The sequence below is a fragment of the Sminthopsis crassicaudata genome, chromosome 2, assembly GCF_048593235.1.
Source record: "Sminthopsis crassicaudata isolate SCR6 chromosome 2, ASM4859323v1, whole genome shotgun sequence".
NCBI lineage: Eukaryota > Metazoa > Chordata > Mammalia > Dasyuromorphia > Dasyuridae > Sminthopsis > Sminthopsis crassicaudata.
The window spans coordinates 629320882-629342197 of NC_133618.1; the positions used below are offsets into that span (position 1 = coordinate 629320882).

At 40.3% G+C, this 21316-nt stretch overlaps 1 protein-coding gene across 14 annotated transcripts in view; it reads left to right on the forward strand.

Moving 5' to 3' along the window:
• The window catches only part of LDB3 (LIM domain binding 3), a 123757-nt gene extending 104899 nt beyond the window's left edge, over positions 1 to 18858 (forward strand). For all 14 annotated transcript variants that reach the window (XM_074296396.1, XM_074296403.1, XM_074296404.1 and 11 more), the window contains 5 exons: positions 6231 to 6705; positions 8549 to 8729; positions 9189 to 9309; positions 11663 to 11778; positions 18300 to 18858. In XM_074296396.1, the coding sequence (XP_074152497.1) occupies positions 6231 to 6705; positions 8549 to 8729; positions 9189 to 9309; positions 11663 to 11778; positions 18300 to 18389 (983 nt within the window). In that variant the 3' untranslated portion in view covers positions 18390 to 18858. The remainder of the gene's footprint in view (positions 1 to 6230; positions 6706 to 8548; positions 8730 to 9188; positions 9310 to 11662; positions 11779 to 18299) is intronic.
• Positions 18859 to 21316: the final 2458 nt, after the last annotated feature.

Here is a 21316-nt window from a genome sequence, read left to right on the forward strand (position 1 = left end):
CACTTCCCATACACCAATCACCTAGGCAATCTCTAATGCATGGTGGCTTCAAGAAAAGGGAAAATGATGATATCCCCTATATTTATTTAGGGCCTTATCAGGCTCAAATCACTCCTTAGAAGGCTCTGGTCAGGTTTTGAGGGTCCAAGGGAAGAGCTGGCAAGGGTTCAGGATAGCTTCCCCTCTGAAAGGAGAGGATGGGAGGCAGTGATGGTTTTGTGACCAACCAGTAAAGAAGTTCTATCTCTGGAAAGCCCAAGTCTTCATCCTTTCACCCAAGCCTTAGGTCAGAAGCCCTCTTCTCCAGGCTGCCCCAACATTCCTCCCCTTGGGCCTGTGGGTGGCATTCCTGAAGCAGAATCAACAATCCTCTTGCAGTCATGATCTTATCCAGGGCCCCCACTCTGTTGGCGCCAGAGGTGGGGCGCCTGAGATGCCACAGTAAGGTTCCTTCTAAAAAGCCTTGGGGCAAGATGAAGAAGGCCAGTTGGAGGGCATAGCCTCTCAAGGGCCCCCAAACTGTGGAATAGTAGCTAGTATACTCTTTGGAATCCCAAGGACCAGAAAGGTGAAAAAACCATTGGAATAATCCTCACTAGACACAATTTTGGGTATGTTGAATGGGGGTTCAGCTCATGAGGATTCTGGGAGGGAAACGGTCTTGCCAGAGGCTGAGTGAGTAAGAGCTCTTTGAAAAAAGTTGGGCAGAGAAGTTAGAATTAGTTAGGAATCACCTTGTTTAATTACATCTTCTCCAAGCAGCCTTGTGAGATAGGGGGCCTTTTGAACTTGCCAATTAGAGATGAAATATCACCTTCTAATTTGGACAGGCTTAATACCATCATGCAGAAATAGTAACATCCTCTGGGCAGTCTCTAAACAGATAGGATAGCAAGACTCTCCTCTGCTGTTTTTAAACACTGTTTATCTTTTTAAAGTGGAAAAGGGGGGGAGGCGGGTGGAGCTAGGTTGTTTGGTTCCAAGGCTGATTAATAGAAATGGGGATTAACATCATGGAGGAGAAGAAGGATGCCAGGTGGAACTCACTTAATTTTTTTTTTAAATTAGGAGATAGAGATACAGGAGCATTTCTTTAGATGGAACTTCAAGATTTACAAAGCATTTTTATATTCTCTCATTTGACCTCATAAAAATCCCAAAAGGAAGGGGGTTATTCCCTTTTTACAGATAAGGAAACTGAGACACAGAGGGACTCACTCAACTTTACACAGCTCATAAAGGTCTGAGGTAGAATTCAAACTCTAACCTTTCCTGACTCCAGATCAAGGACTTTATGGTGTGTACCACCTAGTTGTCTTATTATGTCATCTCCCACCTCCTTGCCTTTGCCCAGGCGCATTCTAGGGGCTTCCTGCTGAGGACCTCACTTTAAACCATGTTTCTAATACTACTTTTCCCCCTTCCCTACCTATTTAGCTTGAAAGCTTATAATCCCATTAGATTGTGAGCTCCTTATTTATTAACGGAAATTATGTTTTTGCCTTTCTTTGTGTCCACTCTGCTTAGTCTGGTGCCTGGCACATAGTAGGTGCTTAATCAACCCTTCTTGACTAACAAACTCCCATAGCCAAGCAGGTAAGTACAGCATCAGGACAGGTGTGAGTATTGGACTGGGCTACCCCAGCTCAAGACTCCATACCTAGGACTCAATTGCCCTGAAAGGAACTTATTGGAGCTCTTTGGAGAGAGGTCATCCAACTCTTGAACAGAACTCAATGCAGAAATAGATGATTTTTTTTCTGTCCACCACTTAGAGAAAGCTCTGTGTGTCTCCACTGGAGCCCCTTGTTCTGCCCCAGTGCTGACTTTAGTATAGATTTCCAAGCCCAGGTGGAATTCACTTTGTAGCCAGAGCAGTATCATTAGCTCCAAGGAGTAACTACAGAGCCACAGTGGCATCTGAGTGCCCATTATTGGAACCAAGGAAAGCAATGTTCTCAGCAGTGTTCCTTTTCCTGATTCCCTTATTCAGAGTTATCCCGGACTCTCTACACCTGCTAAGATAAATACACACGCCTCAGGCTGGGATTTAGGACTCTTCTAAATTTAGCTCTAACTGTCCTTAATGTCATTTCACCTGATTCCCTTCACAAACTCTACTTGCCCTCACTCTCTGCTTCTGTATATCCACTTAGACTGTCTCCCATGCTTGGGACGCATTCTTCCCTCATCTCTGAATCGCACAAACTTCCTTTTCCTTCATGAGCTCTGTTGAGGTGCCACCTCCTCCCTGAAGCCTCCCCAGCTTCCTCCCATTTGTTAATTCTCTACCCCTATCCAAATGCGTTCCTTATTTGTAGGTGTGTTCTTCCTTCCAGAAGAGCATAAGTTCCTCAAGAGTGGGGGAATGCCTCATTTTTGTCTTAGGAGCACATAACTGATATTTCAGAAAGATTTATTAAATTGAATTCAAATAGCGCTAAGCTCCTCCACCCCCCCAAAAAAACCCACCTCCAAATACACACCTTTTCCTTTTCCTTTTTTTTTCCCCACGTTCATCTTGTCTTCCTCTTCAAATATTCCTTCTTTATTTCTTCTTCACTCAATCTGCCAAATGGTGAGTGGCTGGTGTGGATGCATGTGGGTGAGGGGAGACAGACTTCCATTTCATTTCTATTATTTCCTTAAGGCCCAAGCACCTCTAGGAATTGGGGGCCTATCTCAAAGACATGTTTATTTCCCTTTCTCTGTCTACTTTAACAGAACTTTGCAGAGTGCTCTGCAGGAAGAACTAGGGCATGGCATTTAGAGCTGAAAGGGACTTAAAGATTATCTAGCCTAACTCTTGGGTTTTATAGAAGTGGAAACTGAGACTCAGAGTGTTTAAGTGATTTAAGTCCATGATTACCCAGATAGGAAATAGCAAAGACAAGATTTTAATCTGGACCCTTTGTCTGACTGTCTATCTATTTATCCATCCATCCATTTATTTAACTATCTATCTATCCATCCATCCATCCATCCATCGATAGATCTCCCATCTAACTTTCCATCTATCTATCCAACTATCTATCTATCCTTCTAATCATCCATTCAATTATCCATCCATCCATCCATTTATTTATATATCCACCTATCTATCCATGTATCTATATATCTACTATCCATCCATTTATCCTATCTATCCTTCTATATTCATGTAACTATCCATCTATATATCTGTACTTCCAACTGTTATCCATCCAATTATCCATCTTTCTATCTATCTTTCTGTCTATCCATCCATCTATCCATTTATTTATCCATCTATCTATTCATCCATTCGTCCATCTAAATATCTATCCACCCATCTATCCATCTATCTATTGCTCTATTATTCATCTAACTATACATCTATCTATCCATACTTCCAACCATCTATCTAGCCTTCTATTATCCAGTTATCTATCCAGATTTTCATCTATCTATCCTTCCATCTATCTATCATCCATCCATCTATCTATCTATCTCTCACATTCTTTTCTCAGATCTATTTCCCCCCAAAAAAGGGCTGAGTTTCCCCACACAATAGTTGTTAGGAATAACTGGAAAAAAGAGGGGTTCAGCTGCCTGTATGGATTATGGAAAAAAAGGAGGGTTCTCTTTCCCTAAAATGGGTGAGCACTGCATATAATGAGCAGTGTCAAAACTTGAACAGTAGCAAGCTGGGTGAAGAGAGGGCATCTGGGAAAACTGTAAGCGGGCAGCCTTTAACTGTAGGGAATAGGAAATGAGTGGCTGGGAGAAACGGAATGGAGGAGAGTTGAAGTTCCTTACCACCATTTCAGTCATGGAACCCCCTCTTCCCCTCAACCCCACACACATACACTCACCTGATCCTGCTGGGTCGGTTTTTAGCAGATGGGGGCTCGGGGATGAGGAGATTCCCAGCATGCTTTTCTGGTAGTCTAGGAAGCAGGAAGAATTGTGGTTTCTGTCCAAGGGGGAGCTGGATGAGATATCAAGAAAGGAGCAGAAGAGGCTAACACTTTGCCATAATGAGGGCCCTGAGAGTCTGCTGGAAGATGGAACAAGCCCGTGTGTAGGCAGGGCATGTCTGCATCCGTCCCTCACTCGGCAGAGTGGGAGAGTTGAGTATTCTGAGATCCCAGAATTCCCCAGGGCTAGGAGTTAACACACTTATGGGCTTTCCTCCTACTGTCTCTTGTTAGGTCTCTGACTGGGTCTGACCCTGGCCCAGAAGGGGCCTGCTTTTGAACGACTCTAAGCTGCTTTCTGGGTCCCACAGCTTAGTAAGCGGGATGCCAGGGAGCAAATGGACTCCAGGAACTCTGTCAGAGCATCCAGAAGGCTTGAGTTTCTGTCTTCTTTTAATCACTTGGAGGAGACAGAGTTGGGGTCTGGGGAAAGTACCTGAAGTGGACACTTTCATGCCTGGATCGGCCCTGATTTGCCACTACCTTGAGGAAGCCAGCTCTGAGCCTCAGTGGCTTCATCTTTAAAATGGGGCTAGTAACACTTTCATTATCTATCTCACTGGGCTTTGAGAGGATATGAAAGTACTTTGTATATTATAAGATTTTATTTAGACATCCTTTATGATCATTTCTCCAGAAATCATTCTGCTAACTCCCTAACCCCAGTACTTCTAGTTTTAAAGAAATTGAATAAATTCAGTCCTGATCAGACATATTATTCATTGGTGTCATTTTTTAGGCAGCTAGGTGACAGATAGAGTGCTGGAATCAGAAAGACCAGAGTTCAAATCCAGCCTCAGACATTTACTAGCCCCAGTGTCAGTTTTTCATCCCTAAAATGGAGATTATAACAACACTTAGCTCCCACATCATTGTGAAGTCTCAGAGGAGATATTTGTAGTTAGCAAAGTGCCTTGCACACAGTAGGTGCTATATAAATGCCATCTTTTATTTTTTTCAGATCTTTTCTCTGAATTCCAGATAAGAAATTCTTTTGTCACCCATTGTCTCTATTGAAGAAATATGGGGAGCAGGGCTCATTGGAGAGTTCCTTTAAAGAATGCTTTTGAAATATTTCCCCATCCCACCAAAAAGAATTTGATTTCTGTAAAATTATAACAACTCAAACTAAATGTGTATTGAAGCATACTATTTTTACCTTTATTTGTTTGTTTTTTATTTCTTGTAGTTTTTCCCTTTTGTTTTGATTTTTCTTTCACAAAATGTATAAAATGATTGTCTGTGAATAGCCTGTATCAGAGAGGAGGAGGGAAGGAAGGGAGATAGAAAAAAATTGGAATTCATAATCTTATATAAGTGAATATTGAATACTATCTTCACATATAATTGGAAAAAATACTATTAAGTGAAAAAATTATAATAATTCAAGATGGGTCTCAGAGAATGTGTAATGAAAAGAACAGTGACTCTGAAGGCAGAGGTCCTGGGTTCAAATCATTTCTTGGATACTTGTTATCTTTGTGCTGGCTAAATTACTCAGCCAGCCTCTCTGGGCTGTTTTAGTTTTTTTTTTTTTTTGTCTGGGAAATGAGGGGGTTAAATTGTATGGGACCTTTGAGATATCTTCTATGGATGATGCTCCTGAGACCTCCTTCCTCTTCTTGCAGAAATGGAGGCCCAGAGGTGAGGAAAAGTTCATTTAATGTCAGAGATGATTGAGGTTCTGATTTGTTTTGTTAAAATGCTTCTATCCTTTTTTTAATCTTTGTTATAAGAGATAGCTTTCTGATTAAGGGAGGGAGAAGAGCTATATTCCAAAATGAACATGATTAAAAAATCAAGATATAAATAAATCAAGATTGTGGAAAAGATGTTTATTCTTTTGAATGAGAATTCTTCCCCCCCCCCCCCGGGGGCTGGGGTTAAGTGACTTACCCAGGGTCACAGAGCTAGGTAGTGTTAAGTGTCTGAGACCAGATTTGAACTCCAGTCCTCCTGAATTCAGGGCTGGTGCTCCATCCACTGCGCCACCTAGCTTCTCCTTGAATGAGAATTCTTAAAACAATTCATTTTCTAGTTCTTTGGCTGTAAGAAACAAGCCTCATTCTTCATGTCACCTTTGTTTCAGCCTACATCCTATCCCTGGTCTCGTTCTATAACCCTTTCCCATGTAGCCCAGCTCCATCAGCAACTGACAGTTTGTGGCCAGAGGGTTGGGTCTCACAAAAATAGTGATATGGAAATAATGTGAATTTCAACATAGAGAAAGTCCAAAGCTTCCTGACCCCTTCCTTTTTTTTTTTTTTTTCTTTTTATGCTTTGGGATTACAGTACCTGCAAGCAACTACAGCCCAGCACCAGGCACCAATTACAGCCCAGCTCCAGGAGCAACCTACAGCCCAGCCCCTGCCTACACCCCATCTCCAGCCCCAGCCTATACTCCATCCCCAGCCCCAGCCTATACCCCATCCCCAGCTCCAGCCTATACCCCATCCCCAGCTCCTTCCTATAACCCTTCCCCATACAGCCCAGCCCCATCAGCAACCTACAGCTCCGGCCCAACGGAGCCAGCTAGCCGCCCACCATGGGTGACCGATGACAACTTCTCTCAAAAGTTTGCCCCTGGGAAGACCACCACCTCACTCAGCAAGCAGATCCTTCCTCGAGGTGCTCCGGCCCCATCACCAGGTTATACTCCTGCTGGCACCCAGGTACCTACATTAGCCCGAGGCACCATCCAGAGGGCTGAGCGCTTTCCAGCCAGCAACCGGACTCCTCACTGTGGACACTGTAACAGCATCATCCGGTACAGTCATGGGCCTGGGGTGGGAGAAGTGGGAAAGGGGCTCTGATTCACAGAGAGGCCCCTAAGGGTAGGAAACTCAAAGGGTACATGGAGAGGGCCCTCTCCCCTTCCCTGCAGTCTCTTTCCCACTTGTGCCCAGTGGACCCTCTTCATCTTTACCTCTTTCCCTTGTCTCTCTATAATCATAAAATCTAGAGTTGAAAGGAACCTTAGATAACATTTTATCCAGCCCCCTTCATTTTCTAGGTGAACAAAGAATGCCAGGGAAGTTAAGGGCTTTAGACCAGGTCACATGGCTAGTCAGGGGCTCAGCCAGGATTTGAACCTCTGTCTCCAGCTACTCTACCATATTGACCCACAAACTCCATTACTGAAGAAAAGGCATCAGGATTCACTTGGAGGTGTATTCAGCCAATACATTAATGCTTGCTCATTAGGAGCCTTGGGTGCTCACAAGGCAAATTTGTCATAGGAAGCTGATCATTTCTTGGGCAAGGAGGCCCATGGAAATTAAGACCTTTCCATTTGAGTTATTCAAGACATCATCATCACAGGAGTTTTGGAGTGCAAAAAAACCTCAAACCTCAGAGATCTTTCAGTCCAGTCCAGAAATGAGCTCTCCAAATCCCTGGTGTGTGGTCAGCAGCCTTCACTCAGTGACTCCTATTGATGAAAAAAATACTACCTCCCAGGTAGTAGAGGAGAAGGCAACAAATTTGTATTAAGTACCTACTATGTGCAAGGCACTGTGCTAAGTGCTTTTCTCTTTTGGATTGCTTTAATTATTAAGAACTTTTTCCATACTTTGAACAGAAATTTGCCTCTCTATAATTTCTTCCCATCATTTCCAGTTCTGCCTCGATGGGTTGAACTTGAAAGCAATTATCATGTGTCTCCTAAGTTCATTTCTTTAGGCTCAATATCCCTAGTTATTCTGACTAAGCCTTAGATGACAGTCTTGAAATCCCTCAATATCTTCATTGCCTTCCTCTGAACACTCTTCAGATAATCAGCACTTAGCACAGAGTCTCATACACAGTCAGTGCTTAATAAATGTTGATTGATTTCCTCATATGTGGTACCTAGAACAGAACACAAGTCTCCAGATGAGGACAGAAGAAGAAGTATGTGTGTCTGTGAAGAGGGGAGGGATGGGGAATTCTTTTCTTCCTAGTCCTGGCTGCCATTCCTCTCTTAATGCAGCCTAAAATTACATTTGCTTTATTGACTGCTTTTACTATACTGAACTTGAATTCTCCTTAAACCCGAGGTCTTTTTAAAAGATCATTTTTAATAAAGCTTTTTATTTTCAAAACATGTGCATAGATAATTTTCAACATTTACCCTTATAAAACCCTGTGTTCCCCCCATCCCTTCCCCTAGACAGCAAGTAATCGAACATGTTAAACACATGCAATTCTTCTATACATATTTCCACAGTTATTGTACTGTACAAGAAAAACCAGATCAAAGAGGAAAAAATGAGAAAGAAAATGAAAAGCCAGCAAACAACAACAAAAAAGTGAAAATACTATGTTGTAATCCATGTTCAATGGCCACAGTCCTCTCTCTGGGTGCAGATGGCTCTCTCCCTCCCAAAACCATTAGAACTAGCTCTAGATCTTTTTTTTTTTTCCCCACGGAAACTTTATTGCTGGGCCAGAACTCCTGCCCCTCACAGTTGGGAAGCTGATTTTTTAAACCCCAATGTAGGTTTTTACATTGATCACCAAGCTTTATCAAATCTTTTTTGGTTTGCTCACTGTTCTAGCCTGTCAAACTCTAGTGATATTTGGCTTTGTCATCATAGGAACTCCTTTCATCCTGTCCCTTCTCTTTCTAGGGGTCCCTTCCTGGTTGCTATGGGTCGTTCCTGGCACCCAGAAGAGTTTAACTGTGCCTATTGTAAGACCTCTCTGGCCGATGTGTGCTTCGTGGAGGAGCAGAATAACGTGTACTGTGAGCGTTGCTACGAGCAGTTCTTTGCCCCACTGTGCGCCAAGTGCAACACCAAGATCATGGGGGTAAGTTGCAAGTTAACCTCTTGTTCCAGGAGATTCCTAGGGACTCGTCCATGTCTCTCTCCCGTTTCAACTCCTACTTTCCCACATCTGGAAAAGCAGCTGTTCCATTTCCTCAGATTCAGGAAGTCTAGTCCTGATGACCTCTTTCCTTCTATCCAGCAATTCAGACACATTTTCTTCTGTTAGGCAAGAAAGAAAGAAAGAAAGAAAAACCTATTCATTTCTGGGGAATGAAGGCCCTCCAGAAAAGAAAGCCGTTCGAGGCCTCAGGGGTATGGTTTCTCTGAATCTGCTTGAAGCAGGGCCTTTCTTCTTCCAAGGACAGAAATTGCATTAGGTCTAAGGTTATTGGGTTAAATTGTTCCTTACAAGCCCTCATCCCTGTACTCCCAGAGATGGAGCCGAGGTCAGCCAGCTGATGCCCTCTTGTCCTTGTGTTTCCCTTTTTTCTTTTCCCAGGAAGTGATGCATGCTCTGAGGCAGACTTGGCACACCACTTGCTTTGTCTGTGCAGCCTGTAGGAAGCCTTTTGGCAATAGTCTCTTCCACATGGAGGATGGGGAGCCCTACTGTGAGAAAGGTACGGGGCCCTGGGGGAAATCTGTGGGGATTCTAGAATCATTTATAAGACAGAACCTCATAGCTCAAGAGAGACTTAGGAATGGGGTCATACATGTACTACATGTAGCCAAGCTGGGCTTTGCACCCAAGTACACCAAGTACTCCAAATCCAGAATACTTTGTATTAAATGCTTCACTGAATTCCAGGAATTAATAGTCTCCTTCAAAGTTCCCTCCCTCTCTAGAGGATAGTTCCATTGTCCTTCGTCCCTCAAATTCACAGCCCTAGAATCAACCCTTCCCTTTCCTTCATTCCTGCACCCTATCAGTAGTCCAGCCTTGCTGATTTTTCTTCCAGGACATCTCTCTCATCAGCTTGCTTCTATCCCCTCATATATCCTCTCGTCTAGACTAGTCCCACATCCTTGTACTATCTCAATAATATCCTGATGGGTATCCCCAGTCCTAGTTTCTCCCTTTCTAATCCAACCTGTCCCTTCTCTCCTAAGAGTTTCTTTCTGTCAAGCTGGCATTCCTAAAACACAGATCTCACCATATAATCCTTTTCACCCACTCACAAACCCTTAATGCCCCATTGCCTCTTGGTTAATATTAGAAAGTCCTCCCCTAGATCGTAAAGTGCTCCTCAATATGGTTGTCTTCTACTTCCCGGTTTTATTTCATATTATCATCTACCAGGCACTTATCATTCTCGTCAGCCTTATTGACTCATCAACTGTTCCTATCACACAAAATCCTATTGATTGTCTCTAGGCTATTACATGGCAACCATGTCTGAAGTGAATCTCTTCCTCCACCTCAGAGAATCCTTATCACCTTCCAACATCAGACCAACTGTTAGCTAATTCTTATTAGAATTGGAAAGAAATTGCAGGGATGTACTTCAGTTTCAGTTTCCAATTCTGCTATTTACTTTCTACTTTCTCTTCTTGGACAGTTTTAATTCTTTGCAAGTTTTTAGGGAGAGAAGATATAAAATGTGTTGTTTTCACTCATGATAATGACTGAGTGAAATCATAACTCGGAACACCCCGAGGTTCATATTCATTTTTATCCAGACTAAGCACTTGTATTTCTTTGAGGAAAGACAAAAAGAGATGACAGAAGGAAAGAGGATTATCACTATTGAATAGGATTTAATGACAACATCATGCAAAATATCAAACTAATATGTACTTAAAGAAGTTCAAAGTCTATATCTAGGTCAAAGCAACTTAACTGTTAAAAAATAAGTCATTCAGAGGGAGGCCTTTATTTCAGGAACAAGTAGCCAATAAAAGAGCACCAAGATGGGAGATGGTCTTTGGTAGGAAAAGGGGAAAAGTAGTTTTAAGAGACATCTATAGAGGATTGTTGTGCAGGTATCTGGGGAAATTCACATGGAAAGCAAAAGAAATTTCTAAAGCTATAATTAAGCAATTGCTTTCCTAGAAATTTTTGTTGAACCCATTCAGCTGAATGAGATTATCAATGTAGGAAGTATGGAAAAAGAAGAGGTCAAAGATGAATCTTTGAGCAAGATTTATGTCTAATGATTGCCATCCCTAGTGAGGAAAGTGGGATGGGTAAGGGAACTTGGGTAGGAAAGGAAAAAAATTCACATGATAACTTTATTATATATTTAAAACAAATAGCAAGTTGAATATAGTAGATTTACAACATCATGTGCAGTCATCTCTTTTAATTAAAATACTATGCTTCAGATATGCTTGGTTTATTCCACATAGGTGTATGTATATATGTGTGTGTGTGTATAAAAAATAAGTTATTCCACAGATTTCTTATCCATATGATGGCAGACACCTAGCAACATTGGATCATAGGTTTTGAATTGGAAGAGACCTTGGAGTTCATCTAGCCCAACTTTTCTCTTCATTTTACGACTGAAGAAACAAAATTTCAGAACTTAATAACTTATCAAAGGTCACACGGATGGTAAAGAGGAGAATCAGACTTGGAACTCAAGTCCTTGGACTCCAAATACAAAATTCTCTTTGCTCTATGTGATACTACCTTCTTATAATTGTGATTTTTATTGAATTATGGCATTGCTTTAGTTTCTTGTAGACTTAAGTTGAGATGCTTCCTCACTCCCAACTCACTCCTTAAGGTAATATATTTAGAGCTAGAAGAGACTTTAGAAGTCATCTAAACTGACCCCTTTATTTAATAGACAGAGGAAGAAGTTAGGGCCCTTAGAGGTTGTGCTTATGGTCACCCAAAAAGAAAGGGGTATAGCTGGAGTTTGAACTGCCTCCAAATCCATCTTTTTTCCATAGCTCTGTCCGCCATCTTTTCTAGATCCTTCTCAGAGTATTGGGGTCTTAGTGTGTATGTTTGCTTCTTTTCAGATTACATCAATTTGTTTAGCACCAAGTGTCATGGCTGTGACTTCCCCGTGGAAGCTGGAGACAAGTTCATCGAGGCTCTGGGACACACTTGGCATGATACTTGCTTCATCTGTGCTGTAGGTTTTCCTTTATGTGACTTGGACTCTGTCACCCTGTCCCTCTGAAAGTGGAGGGAACCCAAACTGGAAGGGGACAGCCAGGAAACTGGGCATTGAGTAATGGGAAGAAAGTCATTGGTTTTATTTGACAAAAATTGTTCGTTCCTATTTTTATTTCTAATGCAAATCACAAAAACCAAATGAGACTTTGTTGACTAATCCGCATGGTCTCTCACTTGGAAAAGGCATATTTCCATTTACCAGTGAGTACTCTCTTCTCAAAACAGGGCAGGTAGGAGATAAGCATGTAATTGCCCATTAGCCACCTGCAATTTTTTTTTCTTTTTTTTTTGTCTGTTGAAGAGAGGAAAGAGGAGAGAGCACTGGTCTTAGAGTCAGGAAGCCTTGGGTTCAAATCCCATTTCTGGAATTTGTTGGCTGGGTGACCATGAGCAAGCCCCTTAAGCTATCTGAGACTTGGATGCCTTGGAGGGCATCTAGCCCATGGGGAGATGTTACAGAGCTGGAGGCAGAGACATAAGGAGACATCCCCAAAAGTCACAGAGGCAAATGGCAGAGTTTGGATTTGTTTTTAGGACCCATCACTACAAGTTCAGCACTCAAACTTGTTAATTTATCTCACTTTTATGTGTGGCTTCCTGAGAACTTGAAGGTTTCTCATCTATAAAGAGGAAATAATAGTACCAGTCTTAACTCCCTCCAGGGCTGTTGTCAAGTTCCAAGAAGCTGATATGCATGTAAATAACTTTGCTGATATCAAAGCTCTATGCAAATGGCAGTTGTTATTAATAGAAATAATACTTCATGCAGTATTTCATTCAGCCTAACAGAATAACTTTAGAGAACTTGAGATTCTCTAATTCTGCTCAGCTCATTAGCTTTGTGATCTTGGGCCTGTCAATTAATCACCTCAGTGTCCTCATTTGTGAAGTGATGATATGTAATGAGATGATCTCTGATGTCTTCTCTCCCTGGGAGAACTATGAACAGCTAGCTGGATGCAAGAGATAGACAACTAGACCTGGAATCAAGGAGACTCGAGTTCAAATGCAGCCACAGAAACTTACCAGCTATGTGACTCTGTCCTTTAATCTTTGTCTGCCTCAGTTTCCATAACTGTGAGAAGGGGATAATATTAGTACATATTTCATAGGATTCTTGTGAAGATCGAATGGGATAATTCTTGAAAGCACTTAGTACAGTGCTGAACATGAAATAGTTGCTTAATAAATGTTTATGTTTTTTTTCTTTACCCTTTCTTCCCCTATTTAAATTTGAGGCTGAAATTTTCTTATGGAAAGTTTAAGGGAAGGAACTAGAAATGAGAGTATTTTTAAGCTGAATGAAATGCCACTTGAAGCATTTTAATGAGAATGTTAAAAGAAGCTTGCTAAGATTCAGTCGATTCAATAGGAAGTGGGAAATTCTCCTGGTTGCTCATCCGCAGCCCTAACATATAGTTGCCTACATTTGAAAGCTCTAGATGCTGCTACTAGAATGTGTGTGATAGAATGGGGCAACATCAAACCTAAAGCCAGTTAAGGCCTGACTATTTGTGTCAGTGAAAAATCACTTGCTGAACCTCAATCTCCTCATCAATAAAATGGTCATAATAATTTTGCACTACCACTCTCTTAGGTGGCTTAGCTATCTTGGGGAAAAAACCCAAAGAACTCTAATATTTTACCCATTAAAGGGCCAAAGAAGTGTTGATTGCTATTCTTGTTACTGTTGACTTTTCCTCAGAGGCCCTTAGCATTTAACTCTTAGCCAAATTCTCCAGTATATAAACAGGATATTTATAAAGTCCTCTCCCAATTTCAAAGTATGATTATTTTCTACCTGTACACAATTCAAGCAAGTTTGGTAGTGTAAAGAAAAGCCTTGTCAAGTCAACAAACATTTATTAAGTACCTACCATGGGCTAGATACTTACAATTTTTTTTCACAACAATCTTGGGAGGCAGGTGCTATTATCACCCCCACTTTACAAACGAGGAAACTGAGGCAAACAGATAGTTTGGTTACACAGATAGTAAGTGTCTGAGGCTGGATTAAAACTCAGGAGTTTCTCTAACTCTAGGCCCAGCACTCTATCCACATCCCCACCTTAAACTTGCTCTCTCTGCTGTTTAATGAGGCACTTATTTGCCCATCACTGGAAAGAGACTGAGACGGGATGAGGGGTTTTCTGGGAATTTATACTGAACCATGGTCATGGGGCCATATTTGGGACTGAAAGGGGCCTTGGAGGGCATCTAGCCCATGGGGAGATGTTACAGAGCTGGAGGCAGAGACGCAAGGAGACATCCCCAAAATCACAGAGGTAAATGACAGAATTTGGATTTGAATTCAGGACCCATTACTACAAATTCAGCACTCAAACATGTTAATTATTTCTCATGTGTATGGATTCCTGAGGACTTGATATTATTTTCTCTTCCATATGGACCCCCTTAGCAATGAGTCACACATATAGCTGGTCTGGGACAAGAAAGGAAGCTTTATATATATCCCACTTACTTCCATGATAACTGTAAGCATTGTAAAAATGGACATCTTCTAAATCATTAGTTTATTCATTCATCAAGTATTTATATTGCCTACTAAATGCCAAATACTGTGTCCACTAGACACTGGAGCCATGAAGAGTTTACATTTGAGAACTGCCTACTAAGTGCCAGATACTGTGCTAGCTATTGGAACCATGAAGAGTTTAGATTTGAGATCTACTAAATGCCAGATACTATGCTAAGTACTTAGAGCCATAAAGGGTACATTTGTGAGCTGCCTACTAAGTGCCAGATACCGTAATAGACACTGGAGCCATAAATGGTTTACATTCTACTGAAAAAAAAAAAACTACCAGCATAGATAAGCCAATACAATGTATTTCCAGAATTATGAGGGGGAGGAAGGTGAGATGTGGCTGGACTTGAGTCTCTTAGGAACTACAGATTCTGAGCAGTAGCATTAAAGAGTAAAGGCATCCCAGGTGCCCAAGGCAGTCTGCACAAAGGCATGGAGGGAAGAAGGCAGGGGAAAGAATGATGCATTTCATCTGGCAGGGGAGAATGCTCAGATTGCCAACAGCCCAACCTCCTCATTTTTCCAGAGAAGAACCTGGTTCTAGAAGTCTGATGGTTTTCTCAGGGTCACATAGCTGTATAATCCAAGTCAGCTCCCATGGGAGAGCAGAGGACCTGGTTAGAAGCTTAGCATTGCCACTTGCCACTTATGTGGCCTGGGGCAAGGCAATTTCATTTCATAGGGCCTCAGTTTCCTTATCTCTAAAGTAGAGAAATTGAACTAAAAAATCTTGAAGGTCCTCCCTAGCTCTAAATCTATGATCTAGAATACAGGCAAAGAGTGGTCTAGTCTGTTTGAGGCTGAGTTCAGGGTGGGGAATAAAGTTTGCGAGCTGAAAAAGAAAGGCAAGACATTGTGATGGACTCCAGACACCAAACAGGAGCTTCTATTTCCCCCCAGACTAGAAGCAATAATAGCCCTTAGACCTTCTTAGTCATGGGAGTGACAAGTCAAGCCTATGAATCCTCAAGATTTCCCATGTGTCCTTTAAGACCAACTTCGATGATTCCATTGGAGGCCTGGTTTCTTGAGCAATGCTTCTGGGTTGGCTTGGCATTGTAAGCTTGTTATCTCTCCCCAGATGTTTGTATTTACCTGTTGCCGTAGCAACCCAGAGGTGCTCCAGGAGAGATGAGATATTACATTAGCTAACTCCTTCCTTGGCTGCTTGAGACAGCATCTCTAACACCAACAAGGTTCTCCTGCTCCCAATGACCTGGCTGAAGCTAAACCGCCCCTGATTACCGGACACAAAAATCTGCTATATTCTTCCAAGATTCTTATAATTCTGGTCCTTCTCTTATTAATGAAACTCAGAGACTTTCAAGTTCATTAATCATATCAGTTTCTTGGAAGTTGGGAGGATTTCTTAGAAACTTAATTTTTCAATGGAATCTAGCTGCATTTAGCAACTGTCCCATTAAGAGCTTACACTTTCAAATGTCAGTAAGTTAGTCTTTTGGGGCAACAGAACACACACACACACACACACACACACACACACACACACACACACACCGAGAATTCAAAAAACTTAAGTCTCATTTGTAGAACAAATGTTACATAGTAGACTGCTTTGAAACAATTTAAGTACTTTGGGCTAGTCTTTTGGAGCAACAGAATACATACGCACACATCTTTGGCTTCAAGGAACTTAAGTCTCATTTGTGGAACAAATGCTATATAGTAGACTTGTAGGAAACAATTTAAATACTGTGGGAGAGATCAATGTAGCTATTTAGAAACTGGGGAAAATAGAATCAGATTCTCTAGAAGACCAGTATGGTAGAAAGGATTTGGGATCAAATTCTGGTTCTGTGGTTGTTTAGTAGCCAAGTGATTCATTCAATAAACACTCATTAAGCAATCACTATGTAGCAGGAACAGGACTAAGCCCAGGGGGATATAAAAAGAGGAAAGAAAAAGACCCTGCTTTCAGGAAGCTTCCAATTTAAAAAGGGAAAACACCGTGAATTCAAATATATACAAAGAAAGCTCTTCACAGGATTAATAGAAAAGAATGAAAAGAAGGAAGATAATGGAACTTAGAGGGGATTAGGAAGACTTCCTATAGAAGGAGAGATTTTAGCTGGGACTTAAAGGAAGCCAGAGAAATCAATAGGTGGAGAGCAGCAGAGACAGAATTCCAGGGTTGAGGAAATGGCCAAGAAAATGTGAAGTCAAATCAAGAAGGATTTATTAAGTACCTATATTATCCCTGCTAAGCACTAGGGTTAAATTGTATTTTTGGTTTATGTATATTTACATACATATTTACACATCTATGTAAGCATTCATACACATGTAAATCACACAAACATGTAATTACATATGTATGCATATACACATATGCCTTTTTTAAAAATCAGAATTAAGATTTCATTGGTAGAAGAAGAAGCAGGCTGGCACTTTCTCTGCAACTCCACTTTTAATTCCTGAGAGCTCAAATGACCTGCCCAGAGTCGCAAAGTCAGGATGGATGGAAGACAAAATTTGAATCCAAGACTATCTTATTCCAAGCCTGACTTTTTATTCACTGAACTATTTTGACTCTCAGGCAAAGTGAATAGAAGGTAATTTGAGAGGAGAGACAAAAGGCCCAAACTTTTCAAAAAACCAAAAAATCAAAAAAAATTATTTATTAGAGCTTCACATATATTAATTCATTTGATGGGCATGATACCCTCAAAAGGAAAGTAGTGAAATATTATCACAAATGAGACAAATAAGGATTATGTAGTTACATAACTTGCCATATATATGGCACACAGATATTTCTAGATTTGTGAATATGCATGAATATATGCAAATATTGTACATATATCCCTATCTATGTCCTTAGTGTCTCCCCCAGAGAAAAAAGTAAGTTTTTTTTTGAGATTAGGAATAGTTTTACTTTTGTATCTGCACCCTTTTTATATGGCACAGGTCTGGTACATAGTAGGAATTAAATAAATGCTTGTTGGTTGATTGATTTAAATTTCCCCCCCAAAAAACCCAATGGTCTACCAAGGCAATCAGATATCCTATGATATAGAGACTGAAACACAGTTCATGACTTCAAGTAATTTATATTTTACTGCTAGCATGGTGTGGGTAGATATAGAAGAGAGATAACTTGAGACTTGGAAGCAGGTGGGCAAGGAAGAGGACCAATTTTATATCATCTTATCATTATTTAATCATTTATCACTTTTATCATCTTATTTCTATGTTGTTTGATCATTTATCACTTTATCATCTTATTTTAATATTATCTTTATTATTTCATCATTTATCATTTTTATCATTATTATGGCAGAGATGATACCAAAGCCAAATGTTAAAGGAAGATAAGAATTCTGAGAGATGGAGATGAGGAAAACATCTGCACCTAAGGAACAACCTATGGGGCACAAGATGGGATGTCACATTCAGAAAATAGCTCATAGGCCAATTTGTAGAAAGTAAAGAATGTAAAAGAGAATAATAAGAAACAAACCTGAAAAGGTAGATTGGAGTCAGATTATGGAAGGCCTGAAAGATCCTCGTGTCAATTAGGAGCCACTGAAGGTTTTTAAATAAGAGAGGGATACAATATTTTCCTAGAATATTAACAAACACACAACACCCAGCCGCTTATTCAGGTGTGTGTGTGTGTGTGTGTGTGTGTGTGTGTGTGTGTGTGTGTTGAAGCCTACTGGAATCTGCTTATAAAAGCCAATTATTAACATCTGGGCATGGACAAATATTACAAATCAAGGCTTAAATTATTGTTTTATTGACAGTCCACCCTTAAAAAAGTAATGGAGAAAAGGTGAATGATGCAGATTAAATGCAGTCCTTTTCTCCACTCAGCCATTAAACATTCACTAGGGCACTGTTACTCCCATTCATGAATTCATGATTTAATTGTTACCAATTTTCTCACATTTGTACCTTTCTTCCAGGTCTGTCATGTGAATTTGGAGGGACAACCCTTCTACTCCAAGAAAGATAAACCACTCTGCAAGAAGCATGCTCATGCCATCAATGTCTAAAAGAAGCTAGCAGCCCCTGGCTCAGAGGGAACCTCGATGGCCAATCTTGTTAACTACAAAGGATAAATCACGATGGATTTCTTTCAGTGGGGAAGGGAGAGGACCTAGGAAGCTCCTGAGATCTTTTGAAGTACAATTTTAGTCCTTCTTATGTACACAGAACATGCATTTGCCTTATTCTGAGCAGAAGTCAACTCAAATCTCTCCCTTGAGCTTGTAATTAATCCAATACTGGAATGGTACTTCAAAAGCTGAGGACACAATTGTGAACACTCCAGAGTATGAAACTAAAAGCAACTTTTCCTAAGAAATATAAATATGCTCTTGAATAAGCTCAGCAAAGTAGCCATTAGAGTTCTGGCCATCCTTTGCTGGCATTTAACAAGAGCTCAGCGTCCTTTCGAAGAGCCCTCTAGTCTGTAACTACAACTGGCAGAAAGAAAAACAAAAAGTCATATGCCAAAAAAAAGTTCCAGTTGTAGCATATTTTTAGGCCTGGAGCTAGTAGTTTGTAAAGTAAGACAGATCCAGGCGTTTCTCACCAAAAAAGGAAGCATTATTCCATTATTAATACAATGGTGCTAACTCCCAAAGCAGCAAACTAGAGGCCTTTAAATAAAGCAATTTGAATCATTCTCCACAATATGAAAGGTCACTAAGAATAAAAAAAAATCAAGTGCCAAAATCAAAAGAAAGGGGTTATATTTCTAGGAGAATGGGACATTAAAAAAGATAACACAAGTAGAGACGTCCTTCTACTCAGTACAAAATTAAGAAAAGTTAAGTTCTTCAGCTCATCTCTTTTGGTCTTAGACACCCACTGTCCAAAAAGTACCCATCTCATATTAAATTGGGATGGAAAAATAGCATGAGTGTCCCCCAAATTTGTTTCGTGGTGGAGGAGGTAAGGGGAAGGAGAGGAGTCTGTAATATTTCAGTGGTGTATCTGTTTTGAGAGCTTTCTGGAAATGATATTCCTGGGTCACCACACCCATGGTTCTTCAAATGGCTACTGATTGAAGTTTTTATCTGAACCCCTTATCAGGAGAAGATTTTTCAGTACTGGGAAGGAACAAAGATGGATTGCAAAAATAAAGAGGGTAGCAGAAGGGCCTGCCCAAATCATAGAATGGAGAAGAGATTTAATTTCTGCCAAATTCATTAAAGATGGAGGGCAAAGGTCATAGACTGGTGGTGGTATTTCACAGTTATATCTGGTACCACTGTGATTAGTTCCCCTATATGGGATCCATTCTTTAACCTATAGTTTGGTTGGCTGATAAGAAGAAAGGATAGGATAATATTGACTGAATTGCTCATCTTGTTGGCTAACATTTTTACAACATCCTGTGTTTTAAGCTGTGCTAGAAAAAATTTGAACTTAATCTCTCTAGTCAATATAGCAAGTATTATCTTTGAGATTGCCATTGAGATTATCCAAATTCCTTAAATAATCTCAGTGTTGAGCTAATATGCCAAGCAGTCATTTTTAGGCTATTTCAGTGAGTAGAAATAAGAAAGGAGTGTGAATTCTGAAAACGACATGTTTATTTCACATTTCTTCAATAGCAAGCGGTTTTTTTTTTCATTGACAAAGTATATTTCCAGTTTTGAATGGCTATGGCTCTCCATTAAGCATGATCAGATGGAGTTTTTTGCATCCTACTGCTAATTCTGCACCCTTCCTTTTGAGGATTTTTTTCTTTCCCTTTTTGCCCACTGGATGTATACACAATAATGAAGAAGTTGCAGTTCTCCCCCTGGAAACTGATATTTGTAGGGGAAAGTGCCTTAAGTACGTAAATTGAGGATGCTAACAAATGGTCATGGACTTTTAAACTTTATTTCTATGGATCTCCATGAAGCCATCTATTCTCTTCCATATAAAATCCAAAGGAGAATATATGCACATATTCAAAAACATATGCACTGAGACGAGAGCCCTGAGTTGGAGTATCTTTTTTTGTATGTTGATTTTGAAGATACTTTTCAGGTTAGGAAGAAAGGTTGCTGGTCATTTTTTTTTCAGAAGTAGACACTAACAACTATGTATGATTCCATCATCTTCTTTTAAAATATAATAGCTAAGGACAAAGACATGCCTAAAACATCCAGACTGCATTTTTGAATGGTCAGCATATCTGCCAGGCTAGCACAGAATGCTGGGAAGAAACTTTAAGGTGATAAAGTCCAATTACTGATTTTATAGATAAGGAAATTGAAGCCCAAACTGGCAGTGACCTGCCCCAAAGATGCCCACCTAAGTGACAGAGTCAAGATGTAAGCTCAGATTTTCTGAGACATACACTCATAGATTCCAAATTGAAAAGGATTGTAGAGGTCATTGATTTCAATCTCTTCTTTCAGATGAGAATTATACAAGGTCACGTAGGTGCAAGTGCCAGAATTAGGATTAAAACTTATATGTGCTGATTTCAAATTTCCAATGTCCCATGCTCCTTCTTTGGAAACCAAATCCAGCGTTCCTTCCATAACACCACACTTAGCAGACTTCTACCCTTTCACAAATTTCCTAGTGCCTGATATTAGAGTCTATTTGAAGATTTTATTTTGATTCTTTTTTTTTTTTGGTGGAAATTGACAAGGAAAGTGAAAAGCCTTAAAAGGGAGCTTTGGGGAAATCAGTTTTGCTATTACTATTGTAGACTTTTTAGATCACACACACATACACACACACACACACACAATTCTAAAGTTGACAGAAAAAGGAAGTCTCCTAAAGTTTAGTCCGTCAGGGGTCATTAAGTTAGGTACAATGTTTTGTTTAAGTTATCTCTTACTTATGGTTAACTGCATGAATGCCTATAGTACTGAACCACACTTCTGAGTCAACATAAGGCAGTATACTTTAGATTGAAATTTTTGTCTCCTTAGAATAGACATCTGTTTAACATTTCTAAACATTA